The sequence below is a fragment of the Manacus vitellinus genome, unplaced genomic scaffold (genome assembly GCF_001715985.3).
Source record: "Manacus vitellinus isolate BGI_N305 unplaced genomic scaffold, ASM171598v3 scaffold_6_pilon, whole genome shotgun sequence".
Taxonomy (NCBI): Eukaryota; Metazoa; Chordata; class Aves; order Passeriformes; family Pipridae; genus Manacus; species Manacus vitellinus.
Genome location: NW_021940750.1, coordinates 37,629,218 through 37,642,916, shown reverse-complemented (window position 1 = coordinate 37,642,916; position 13,699 = coordinate 37,629,218). Strand labels below are relative to the sequence as shown.

The 13,699-nt window shown below is 45.5% G+C and overlaps 1 protein-coding gene across 1 annotated transcript in view; it reads left to right on the top strand.

Moving 5' to 3' along the window:
* The window catches only part of PRKCH (protein kinase C eta), a 118,856-nt gene that overhangs the window by 93,137 nt on the left and 12,020 nt on the right, over positions 1–13,699 (top strand). Inside the window, 2 exon segments of the mRNA XM_018082164.2 lie at positions 5,420–5,558; positions 6,484–6,672. Of these exon segments, the coding sequence (XP_017937653.2) occupies positions 5,420–5,558; positions 6,484–6,672 (328 nt within the window).

Sequence of the window (13,699 nt, the reverse complement as noted above, 5' to 3'; positions counted from 1 at the left end):
GCAGCTTAGCCTGAGTTTTTTATGTCTTAGCTCTGGTGGAATATGTTACAGGTCAGCTTCAGCCTGTATTTACTGCTGCCTGCTCACACTCAGCTTTACCACTGCCTAGGAAATTTGCTTAACTCTTCCTTAATGCTGTGAGAATATGAGTTTCTGGTTATAAAAGCTTATTTGACCATAGCAATACATTTTGGTTCTTATTAGAAAAATATGGGAGATGCGAACCATTTTCTGTGAAGGAATTTATAAGGGAGTTCTCTACAACCCAAGACACATGAGATTAGAAATAACCTTAATTCCCAAAGTGGTATGAAATCTTGGGAACAAAGCATGAATGTCCCTGGTCCAAACCTGGTGGGAACAGATCAATGAAAATAATTATTTTTTTTTTATTTTGTTACTGATTCTCCAAAATTTGGTGTGGAAAGAAATAGAAAATTGTTTCAGATTTTGTGGGCCCAAAATAACTGTGTAGAGCTTTTGTAAAACAGTAATATTTTTTTGCAAGTCAAGAGAGCGTTGGTTTCAAGTAAACTAGAATATTTTATTTGGATGTTACTGATGGATGCAAAGGAAAATGGGAAACAATATCAGCTTCACATGAGTGTTCAGGGCTTTACATAAAACTGAGACCTCCATTTCATCTCCTCATTGAATCAAAATATGGGTTTAAATCTGTTGTGCACTGTGTTTGGAGCAGAGCCTCCAACTTGAAAAATCCTGCCTCTTCTTTAAGTACCTTACCAACTGTGCTGTTCCACAGGTTGTATATCTTTCATTCTCCTCTGCTGAAGTTGCTTCATTTCACACACACAAAAAAATAATTACAATGTCACTGGAGAAGGAGTTGGAAATGTGTATTGCTTTGGCTACAGAGCAGGCAATAGAAACACATTTTTCTCCATCATGATGGAGATTTCAGTGTTTCTATGAAGTCAAATGACTTCAGCAGAAGAGGTGGAGAAAAATCAAAATCTCCTCCCTGCTTGCAGAGGGGGGTTTGAATGCATATTTGCTCACCCAAAAGTGTTTCCAAGGAGTGTCTACGGGGAAAGGTTTTTTTCCCTTTCAGAAATGCCAAAATTACTCATTTGGCTAATTGCAGGTTTGGGGACTTTAATTTTCTTTGTGTATGTTTTAAAACCATTTGGCTGGAGTTTGACATTGGTCACACCTACCTTTGTGTCCAGCTCCCACTGCTCTGCACCTACAGCTTCCGTGGCTGAATGATTTGCATTCAGATGGGAACACCAGGCTTTTACAAGCTTTAAACTGGACCTTTGAGATTAGCAAACCTGGGAGAACCTTGAACTGAGGCAAGAAGCCAGTTTCTGCCACCCCTCCTCCTCTGAAGAAGATCCTTACTACATGTACAGCTCTTACCACAACAGGGAGGTAAAACCAAAATAAGGGGAAAAAACCCCCAAACTTCATCTTTTCAAACATAGTTTGCACATCACGAGTGAGATGGTCAGAGCAGAGCAAGTGGCAGGTACGTGTATAACACATATTCACTGGCACAGCTCCATAGTGCAGGGAGATTGCATTTGACAGATTGCTTCGGAAAAGGACCAGATCATCTGCAATTGTAATTTCGGGTTTTTTACGAATGTCAAACTCGAGCAGCAGATGTGTAAAGAACACCTCTTCCAGAGAGTGACGCTGAAGCAGCTCGTTTTGTCACTTCTTCTGGGTCTAGACTAAACCAAGACCGTTAAGCTGATGTGCTGTAGCTTGTGGGTGAGGACAAAGACGGCCTTTCTGAGTCAGGATGAAGCCTATTTTCCAGGGAAGGTTTGCCAGTGAAAGGCAGAACCTCAGCCGGACCTCTGAAACGCAGCCTCAGAAAACCTCTCTGCCGTTATAGCTTCATGGAACTGCTAAAAATATTGAATGGAAAATGCAAGTATTAAGGAAATGAGGTAGATTTGGACCTTCTGAGCTGGATGACTTCCAGTTTCATCAGCTTCCCGGAATTCTTGCGAAAATGAAGAGCTCCTTGTAAATCTGAGAAGCTGTCAGTGTTTTTCCTCTCATGTGGCTGTGCTGGTTCACAGGGTATCAATGTGTGGGGGGGACCTGTCAACATAGAGCAGCGAGTTCAGAGCTTAACGATGGGATGGCTTGAGACAAATGCACAAACCACAACTTTCCCAGAGAATTATCTTATGGGGCAGCTGGAGAGAGCAGGCTCCAATGGAGCCATGTGGCTGAGCCAGCCACTGCCCATCCTAAAATGATCTGCACGTAGCAAGGGCCTGCGCAAGCAAGAGCCAGAGTAATGTCACATTACAGGCTATGTGAAAATAGAAAATGTTGGATTTCACGTTGCTGGACAGAAGTCAAGAGAAGCTGATATTTCAGCTGCAGGAAGAGACAACAGGCACTGTTAATGAGTGTAGCGTGCCATGTGGAGAAGCCAAAGGGCTGGAGGTTTACCTCGTGTGGTTAAAACTGTGCTCATCCAGTGAGAGGCAGAGAGTTTAAATTCAGTGGCAGTCACACAGGTAGAGGCTCTCTGGGAGATGCAGCGAACGCAGAGCGCTCTCACACCTGCAGAGCTGTGCTGAGCACGGTGCATTATGCAGCTAACAGGGGTCTGGGAGCTCCTGTGGGGCAGAGACTGGGAAGTGGCAGCTTGCCTGGAGATGTGGTCGGCAGAGCTGGCCCTGCTCTGTAGCTGTCTCTTGCTGCTCCATGTACGTGACTCCTTTTGCTGACTCAGATGTAAGGATGGTGTATTTTGAGGTATTCCCAAAGCATGCCAGGGCATGGTTGATGTTGCAGGGAGTGAGGGGAGGTTTTCAAGGGGATTATCAAGCGAGTTCACCAAAATTCCCCTTCCAGTTGTACCTTTAAGGGCGCACCACTACAGTCAGCACTGCCCAGGACCAAGTAGTGTTTGCTACATTTAAACCCAAGCCAAGAATAAACTGCACGTTTCAACCACATCGCTGCAGATTCCTGGAAACAAGGCCTGCCTTTGTGCTTGGAGGGCTTCCTGGTTCTGCCAGGAACCACAGGGAAGAGCAACAGGAGCTTTGGCTGTAAAGTGGTGCTGAAGATGGACTGTCATGGGCGACCAAGCACAATACCTCTCACTGTGCTCGCCTAAAGCCTTCCCAGGACAAGCCTTTGCCCACAGGCCTTAACAGCCATTCGTGATTCTCAGAAGGGAAAAAAATAAGTGTCTCCCGCTGAGCGTCCCACCCAGAGCAAACACTGCAGCGGGAGACAGGCGTGGGCACTGTCCCTGTCATCCAGATTTCAGTGGCCACTGGATGGCTGATGGGCCTGCTGGGAAGGGCAGAAGCATTGCAGCAGGCCTTTTGCTGGCTTGTGTTGCCAAACTGAGTTAAAGTTGAAAAGAGAGGATGTGTGATCTTGTGATTAAGATCTGGACCTGGAATTCAGGAAGCTGGTGTTCAGTCTTGTCTCTGGGGGACACGGGCAAGTTTCTTAACCTCTATCCCTTGCTTTCCCATCCATACAAGAGAGTAATAATACTTTTCCTTATCTCTTTAGGAGAGGATGTGGCTCTGATTGTCTTAACACAATGTGTCCTTGATCTTTCCACTGCAACAGTGAAGTTGAGGGAGAGATGTCTCAAGGCCCAGAGAAGCTTCCTGTGGTGGTATGGGCTGTGGAAATGCCAATGCACAGCAGAGCCATCAACCACATGATTTTCACTTTAGGATCAGAGGTGGAGGATGAACAGGATCAGGCTGAATTCAGATTTCAGCTCACCCATGGATTTTCATGGTGATATGGAGATGCCACCACCTATGATAGGATGGGAACCATTTTAAACTAAAAGAGGAGAGATTTACATTAGATATTAGGAAGAAGGTCTTTACTCAGAGGGTAATGAGGCACTGTCACAGGCTGTCCAGAGAAATTTTAGATCACCCATCCCCAGAAGTGTTCAAGGCCAGTTTGGGTGGGGCTTTTGGTCTAGTGGAAGGTGCCTTGGAACCAGATGATCTTTAAAGTCTCTTCCAGTTCTTCAATTCTATGATACTATGTTACCACCCTCCCCATTGCTCCCGCTTTCCAGGGAAATAGATGTCCAACCAGAGGGCAAAGTGGATCAGATCCAGCATGGCTTTCATAAAGAGGCCCTGAGACCATCAAATGTATTTAGTTTTTTGGTCGTGGTCTGGGCATAGGAATGACTTTGAAGGTGCTTTTGTCTAGGACTACAAGGTGTCCTCCACCTCAGTAAAATGGTGATGGTAACACCTAGCTGCCACAGAGCTGCTGTGAGGGTTCTGGGCAGCTCTTGGGCCAATACTTGAGACAGTTCAAAAAATGAGCTGTGACATGTTTGTGCTGCACAGAGCTCCCGTCATAGCTCCTTTCCTCCATCTCTAGTGGTGCCTGGAGCTCGTTTGACAGCTGAAAAACAGAGGTGCTATGAGCTGGTGTATTTTTAGGCAGGCATTGCCTAAGTCTGCAGGTGACCCCATGCTTTCTGGTCATGTTCCTGACAGTGCTTCTGACTGTGGGCTATTCCCTTGGGCAGTCTCAAGGTCAGGCAAGCTGATAAGCTTTGTTAGGGCTCTGTCATTTTGACAGATCTGCTTTTGATGAGGAGCTCCCTGGCTGTTAAAGGTGATGTATTGGAAAATGTGCCTCTCTGCAGCTTGTTGGGCTGCAGGTCTCTTGACAATGACAAGGAGGTCCCTACCCAAATGAGCACTATGGGGAAAGTTCACCTCTTATATTAGTGCGCTACTGGAATCAATACAGCTGTGAGGATTTAAAAACTTTGCCTTGTGGTGGAGGCATCCCATGCTGCCCAGAGATTCCCACTGCCCACATGGTGTGATGTCAGCAGGGAGTTTCTTTTCTTCATAGCCTGGATAACGCTCCAGTTGGGGTTTATTAGTCAGACTTGCCCCGATACAGGGAAGTCTGTGGCTGAAACCCCCACACCTTGGGAGAAGAGGGGATCTGCTGCCCCTCTGCAGAGGTCTTGTTCGCCTCCCAAGCTCCAGCTGTCTGCTCCAGTGCTTTGCTGAATCAGAGCACGTCCCGTGCGGTGCATTTTGCTGCATCATAACATCCTTACTCAATCTGACAACTCTGGCAACCTCTGCTCCAGTGAGTCCCAGAGCTAAACGAGCAGGAGCCCTGCCAGCCAGGCTTGTGGTGAGTTTGGAAAGCCATGTGGGCGAAATCCTGTAGCACTTGCCCCTTTTAAATGCTGTTCAGCAGAATAGTGTTTGTTCCTCCCTCCCTTTTGTAAGAGATGAAGTAAAAGAAAACCCCATCCTGCATGACTTTTGTTTATTTTTTTGTGATGATGAATCTTGTCCAGTTTACAGGTTGAGCTTCTGAGGCCTGGGATGCTGCCTCCATCTGTGCTGGGGCTGCTCCAAGCACGTAGCAACTCTGTGAATGATTCTCATTGCAGGGACTTGAAACTGGACAACGTGCTGCTGGACTACGAGGGGCACTGCAAGCTGGCAGACTTTGGAATGTGCAAAGAGGGCATTCATGACGGCATCACCACAGCCACCTTCTGTGGTACGCCAGACTACATCGCTCCAGAGGTATAGGAAACCTTTCTTTGGCCAGGAAAACTTGGTTACAATATGGAAAGCCCAGGTTAGCTTTGGAACAGCCAGCGTACTCCCTGGTATCTTTAACTGTGCCTTATTTGACTGCCAAGCTTGGCTTCCTCCTAAATGTGTAATCAATCCCTTGTGCAAACAAAGTATGAGTAAATCTTCAGGCTGCTGTATGCACCAGAGTAAGCCTATATTTTTGATTAGAAAACATGAGATGAAAAATGGAAATAGAGCTGCAAAAATCTTGAGAGTCATATACGGATGCTGTCCCAGTTTGATTTGAAAGAAGAGTGAATTCTCCTTCGTTTTCCAGTTCCTTTTTCTACCTCCTTGCATTCCCTGTCATTCCCCAAGCTCACTACAAAATTAATAAACATGTCTTCAAGGATCAGCTGCCCTCCAGATGCTGCCAGATGTTCTGACAGGGTTTCAGATCCTTCAGCACAATTGAATTTTTGTCCGTGGTTCGTGTTTGTACCATTCTCACACACTCACACTCCTTCCCCTCTCCAGCTGAAAACCTTGCCATTGGAGCTGGGTAAACATTTCCTTCCCAGGGGCAAGGAAGAGGCGATGTCAACTCACACACTTGGCTGCTCAGCCAGTTTTGCCGAAGTGCCTCCTCTCCAGCTCAACCCCAGCATCACTCTAGGGGCTCATTTCCCAGGTGACCCTGTGAGCAGCTAAACTAGTTCACCCCTTGTATAGTGCACTGAGGTACCTCTGTACTGATCTGGGCATTCCCAGAGTGAGATCACCATTACGTTCCCAGAAATCCACCAGCCTAGCAGAGAGCACTGTTAGGACATAGCGAGAACTTCTGCGTTCACGTTTCCAAATCCTTTTTCCTCTCCTGCTCAGTTTGCCAAGCTTCAGGGTTGATACTTCCTTCCCACCTTTTCCCCAGATCCTGCAGGAGATGCTGTATGGCCCTGACGTGGACTGGTGGGCCATGGGTGTGCTGCTGTACGAGATGCTGTGCGGCCACGCGCCCTTCGAGGCGGAGAACGAGGACGACCTCTTCGAGGCCATTCTGAACGACGAAGTCGTCTACCCGACGTGGCTCCAGCAGGATGCAGTGGCAATCCTCAAAGCAGTGAGTTTCTTTGTCCATTTCCTCTCTGTCCTGGCTTTCTTTATCCTGACTCCAGCAAAGGAAAACAGGGCTGGGATATTGGCACGCAGAAATCGCAGTTACCCTGACCCTGGACCTCTTCTTATCTTAGATTGAAGGGTAAACAAAAAGAACACATCCTGCTGCACTTAGGTGTGTTTGCATAGTTATGGCCTTTGTATGGCTCAGTAGACAACTTGGCAAGAGAAGTGTGAGCATGTCTGTGTGTCTGGGCATTTCCCTGATGGCTTAATGATTGACAGCATGTGATCATCGTCCAGAACGAAGCAGCAGGTAAACACAGTGTTTAGTATGTACTGACTGTATGGTTTCCATGTGACTGCAGTGGCAAAGAAGTGAGGGCTTCATGATAATCCTTCCTTCTGACTGTGGGTAATAACTAAATCCCCCAGGATTGCTGCCTACCTGCATGCAAAGACAGGGGTTTATTTTTTGTGTGTTTGGGAGGAAAAAAAAGGGGCTGTACAACAAAGAGCTTGAGGAGAGCTATTGCTGGCGACACTTTGTCCTTGTCCTACCAGGTACTCCTCACTTTTTCCATGATTTTTTTATCCACATGCCTCAGATCTTTTCCTGTGGAATGGGAATGAAGCTTTGTAAGATTTTGGGCTGTGTGGGAGCCTAGTGCACTGGAAGTACCTGGCTTTTCTGTAATGAATCAAAAGGTGATTAAACTATAGACCTTACTTGCCTTACTTCTGCTTCCTGCCCCTCATCAAATCACTTAATATCTCTAAGCACTCTTTGGAGAGAGAGAGGGATCAGCGTATTCTGTTTTCTTGCAAATGCACAGTGAACAAAGATGTATATAAGACTGGGTGCTACTAAATATTTTGGCAATAGAGGATCTAAGAAATGGTTGCATAATGTATTAATTTATATTAACTTGTGAAGCACTGACACAAAGAAATGGAGTAATCAATGATGGTCCATTTAAGGGAAAGAAGAGAGCTTGTTTTCATCAGCTTTTTAGTAGTAAAAATCTGGAAGTTTTCTGCTGAAGGGTTTCTGTTGTGTAAGAGTTGAGCAACTACTTTCTGTAGCTGAAAACGCATCTGATAAATTCCACAGAAATCAACTGAGAAAAAAAATCCACTTCTTGAGGAGGCAGAGGAGTTTTTAAATCACAAGTTGTGCTCAGGAGTGATTGTTTGTCATGCTGAAGGCCCTCTTGGGTTTTGGAAGTAACCTGCAACAAATATAAAATATAAAAATGTGAAGTTCAGGTTCATTGCAGCTTCTGTGGCAGTGTTCATGTGGTTGGACTGGGATTCTTGAACGCCTGAGCCAATTCCTGTTCAGCTGAAGTAATAGCAGAATGGATTTGTTGCAGGTGTCTTGCATAAGTATGACATGGAGGTAAAATGTGGTCAGGTAGATGCTCATCATAACAGGAGTCTCAGAAGGTAGTAAAATATGATTTGTGTTTTAGCCTCTTGATGAAAAGCTTATTTTCTTAATTCTGATTGGAGCCTTATAAAAACAGTCGGTGCAGCTGCAGTCATCCCTGGCTGCTCTAGCTTGTGTTCAGAGCCCAAATTTTAACAGTGGGTCCCTTCTGTCATTAACAGGCAAGAAACATGATGAGGGGTACTGGAGAAAAAAGGCCAGAATTGAGGAGGGAGCTAAGAATTTAAATAGAAAACGATTGAGTGTTTCCAAAACTGCCCAACCAGCTTAGTAACTGCTGTTTACTTGTCTGATAAATCTCTCCAGCCACTCTGCTTTTCTGCTCTATCACGTGTTGCTGATGAAACCTAAATGAAACCAAAACTGCCTCTCTGAAATGCACATGCACTGCTCAGGGGAACCACTACCCTATGTCTGCTCGGGGAAAAAGGCTGAAATTCAGGGCACTAACCAGGAACCTTGTGATAAAGTTGCAACTGAAATTCTCACTGAACCTTCAGTTCTTCAGTGTTTCTGTTCCCTGGGTGGCCACTACCTGGAGGTGACTTTTGCATCTTGTTTTACAGCACTGGTGGTTGTTGGCTGCAGCCTGAATTTCTGCAGCTTCACAGTAGCTGCTTTTGGGTTCAAGAGCTGTTCACTAGAAGAGCTCCTTATTTCCTCCTTCCTTTCTTACTCTGAGTTTTTAGAGGCATCAGAGCATGTTGGCTTTAATGGGAAGAAAATAGCCTGTTATGACGTTGTCTGAGGCTCTAGATTAAGATGGAACAACCTCCCCACAGTTTGCTTTATTTTCAGTTATAACAATTCACTCGCTGCTGAGATATTATATTTGCAGTGTACAACATTTGGTCAGTGTTTTTAGGTGTCAGTATAACACAGTATGGTAAACCTGGGGTTTTTTTAAGGAAGGTAGTAGATTTTCTAACTGCTAAATATGTAGATTTTTTTTTCCTCCCAGACTTCTGATGCTAATATTTCTCTTAGGTACAGCATTATGACTGCATGTGCATCTTCTAATCACTGCTGTGTTTACCTCCAACAAAACATGCACTTGAGCTCTCTGATTTACAGATGTGACAGTGCTTTCTAACCCATGATGTTAAGAGCTCTTGGAAATCAGAGCATTCAACTACTGCAGTGACATAAATGATTATAAGTAATTACATGGCACGGAAGCCTATGGAAGATCAGGGAATTAAACCTGGGTTCTCTTGTATTGCAGGATAAGGCCATAATAACCTTAATAACTGGATTATCCCCTCACTAAAAGTTCTGGCCTCTAACCTTGAACAGGACTAGTGAGAATTCACTGAGTCTTGAAGGGTACAAAGCTCTGAAATGAAAATCAAATTCTTCTGCTAGGAAGATGCAATTAGGTGTAGGTGCTTAGAGATGCTGTACAAATGGATATATCTAAGTTTAGAAAGCAATTGATCTGTTTGCCTTCGTGAGCAGCATCATTTTGAACAAGGATAATAGGTTTTAGGACCCATTTCGCAGATGCTGTTACCTTGTTTTGCTTTCGTTTTGCGTAATTGTGCTTCACCAGTTTCCCCCCACCAGAAACCACATGATTTCTGAAGGTTGCACCTTGTTCATCTTTGCAGTTTCCTGATAATAACAAAACTACGTCCTTAGGACCTCATTTGTGTCACTGGGTGTTCCTAGAAGGTTTTTGAGCACTGGTACCAAGGAAAACAAAACCAACCCCAGTGCCCTGGGACTTTGTATAGAATTGAAAGCAGAAATATTTGTGCTCTAGAAAAGTAAGTTTTAATCTGTTTCCTTTTGTAATGTTTTTTTGTCCTTGATATTTTCCCTCAGGAGCTGGGGAGACAGTAGGACAGAGGTAAATCAGTGAAAGTCAGCAGGATTTCACTGGAGTCAGTATTCCCAGAGGAGGAAAGCAGGACATCTCATTTGTGTACCCTCCCCTGTATGAATGTGTCACTGGGGAATTCAGGTATTGATGCTTCAAGTCAGGAGGAGAGGACTCAAACTGAGTCTCCTCTGCTAGTGTGAGCAACTCAAACTGGGCATGGATTTGCTTGTGGGAGTAAAAAAGTGCAGAAAAGCAGAATTGCTGCTGAATGGATTCAGATCACTCCAGCTTATTCTAGACTTACGTTTTGCTTTGATTTTGGTTCCCAAATGAAAAAGGTTTCTCCATAGCTTTACCTGAATGCACTTACAAGGAGTTTATGCCAGAGGAGCTATTGAGTTTGTGTGTGTAAAATAAATTCTTTCAAATACTCTCTGCCATCAGCTGACAAAGTAATCACCAGTGTCTAATGATGGAGAGACTGTGAAAGAGAAACTGCATGAGCACACAGAGAGCAGAGACTGCTGCACCGAATCTTCTACAGTGAGAGTGCAGCTAGAGATTGCTTTGTTACAGCATATCAATATTCTGAATTTGTTAACTGTCACTAGCAAAAAGTGCTGGAGCAGAGAGGGGAGCTTTCCAGGCAGCCAGAGGCTTTGGGATTCAGCTGAGTGAACTGCAAAATGAAATACAATCCTCTTGCTTCCCATAAGCGGGGTGGTATTTTGGCAGCGTGTTTCACTCGCCTCATGTATGGCTTTCTCAGATGCAATTCAATCCCACTGCCTTGCTCACAGTCAGCTTAGCTGGAGGGCAGAATGGAGGGACACAGTGAAAATCAGGTCTCAAAAGTCGATGGCGTAATGGGAAGCAAATTCACAGGGAAAGCTGCAGGGATTTTCCTTCCCAAGTCTGGTTTCGGATGAGGAGAGAAGGGCTAAGCCTATTGAGTCGCTCCATGGACTGATGATCTGAAGCAGCCATGGCTGGCCCAAAGGCTTGGAAATTTGGATGAGCAATTGCAGCTTAGATGTTTTCACCCTCAGAGCCTGGTAACAGCAGGGGCTGGAAAGCAGCATCTCCCCAGGGAAATGTTAGCATTGCTCTGCCTTCTGCACCCTGTATCTCTGAATTCCTGTCACGGCTGAGTTTGCTGAAGCAGAGGGTGACTCTTGGCATTTGTATGCTAACCTCCAGTCTTAATGAGGGCTCTGAAACATTTCTGGCCTAGCTGAAATGCCCCTTCCAAAACTGGGGCTTAGGCAACCTTGCCTGTATCTATATACTTTGAGGACACAAATGAGACTAAAGCCTGTCCTTCCTCCAGCTGGTTAAAAACATGCATTTTGAGGAAAACACTACTGGAGTTAAGAGGCAGAAGTGGTAATGTCCCCCTTCAAGTGGTTTTTTGTGAAAAATAAACACTAGGCAAGAAAAGAGGAAGGTGCAGAGGAAATTGGCTGTGGTTTTAGCAGGCTCTGCTCTCACCCAGCACAGGTGGAACAGCACAGGGGAGTCCAAATTCCAATGGATTAGTGCGAAGAGTGAGAGGGATGGAAAGGTGAGGGAGCTTAGCTGAGAGCAAGTGTGACATGCATCTCAGAGAAAAATTGCATCACCAACACAGTGCCAAGAATGCAAGAGAAAAACCTGAAGTTGATCTGTTTTTCTAGGGAACAGTAATCTGGAAGTGACGCTGACTCAGAAGGCAAATGGTCTGCTTGAGTGAACTCTTTCCTGCTTTGTGTCACTGAGTTCACTTCCCCTGTGCCAGATACCCTTTAAACTTTGTTCTTGCAGATTTGTGTAAAATCCCTTTTGCAATGCCAGGTCAACATTAGGTCAACATGTCATGTCTGGGAATTGGTGCTTTGGACTCAGCTGCAGCAATAATGATGCTCTGTGGGTCAGCAGGAGCCAGGTCCTGCTCTGATGGCCTGTGTTTCATGGGCTTGTTTGTGGCTGTCAGAGCACAAGGTGGGGGAGTTGGCATTTCCTGTGTGTATCCATATATGTACATAGATAAATTCTGTGGCTGTTAGGAAAGTGTGTGTAGGATTTTCTTCCCTAAAGTTGCAGCTGATACTCAGTGAGGAAAAACTAAATTTGAAGGGTACTTTCCTCTGTCCCTCCTTGTGGTGAAAAGGAGCAGTGCTTCCCATTGTTTCTCAGGAATTCTGGGGGATGGTAAAGTGAGATAAATGTTACTGTTATTGTTGTGTGTGCGTGAGCTGAATCCAGGACTTTCTGGGAAGCAGTTATCATTCCACAGAAATAATGAGGAAGTTCTAATGTCCCACATGGTCAGTGCACAGGGCAGTCCAGTCTGACTGGATGCAGGGTAACAGCTCCAGCAGAGCCTTTGGAGACTCAGGCTGTGCAGGCACTTACTATAATGGGCCAAGAAGAAAGAAGATGGGAGAGATCACAGAGTGGGTTGGGTTGGGTTGGAAGGGACCTTAAAGATCACCCAATTCCAACCCCCTGCCATGGCCAGGGACACCTTCCACTAGACCAGGCTGCTCAAAGGCCCATCCAACCTGGCCTTGAACACTTTCAGGGATGAGTCATCCACAACTTCTCTGGGCAACCTGTGGCAGTGCCTCACCACCCCACAGTCAAGAATTTCTTCCTTGTATCTAGTCTATATCTCTCCTCTTCTAGTTTAAAACTGTTCCCCTTGTCCTGTCGCTACCTCCCTGTGTAAGAAGTCCCTATCCCTTTTTTTTATAAGCTCCCTTTAAGTACTGGAAGGCCACATACAGATGCAGAAAAGAAATTTCCTTAGGGAAATTCCATCCAGGGCCTGCTGAAGGAGAGAAAGCAAAGCAAGCACTGAGCTGTGCTGCAGGAGGAGTAAACTACCCACCCTAAGGGGATGCCACCATGAGTGTCCAAACCCTTGGCCAGGACCCCTAATTTTCAGAAGGGCTTTGTGGATGGTGAGAGCTCTATGCTGAACCAGACTGGCCCCCACCTCTGTAGGCAACTTGAAAATGCCATTAATGAGGAGAGGAGGCAAAGGGATGGAATTCTTGCAGCAGAAAGGCTTAGAGGCAGATTTTTTTAACATAATCAAAGCAAACAGTTTGCTGTGACAGAGGAGTGGATGGGAAAGGGCTGGTTTCAGACTGCTGGCAAGGACATCTAAGTTCAGCAGAGGTGTGGATGATCCAAGCTGCCTACTCACTGCAGCTGCTCACCCCTGACATCAGCACACAGGGTGAGGTCTTCTGGACTTTGGAGATATTTATTCTCCTCTTACTCTGCAGTCGCTTGGGGTTGAACACCCCTGGATCCTGGGAAATCAGAAGTAGCTGTCGTCAGCTCAGATACCACGGTGGGTGTCTGCATCCTGCCTCAACACATCACTCAGAATACCTGAACTGTGCTTTACTTGACACATTCAGGAACAGTCCATATGTGCTTCCTACTACCTTTGTGCCTGGCCTGTTCTCTAAGTCCTGGGCAGTCAGTTTGGCCACATGTGAGCTAGACCAAACCCCTATGTTTGTGCTTCCCAGCCCTCTCCAAGCACTTCTGAGGTGTGAGAAGAGGCAGCCAGATGCTGGTGGTGCAGGGGTGCCTACTTTTCTCTTTCATCACTCTACACAAGGTGCGTCCCTCTCCTTCACACTTGCATCCTACAGATCTGGGCCAGTTTCTTTCTTTGCAAGAGACAGAAAAAGGCAGATAATCTGTTTCATATGCAGTGCTGGAATAGCATATGAATATAAAATGAACTTGGTT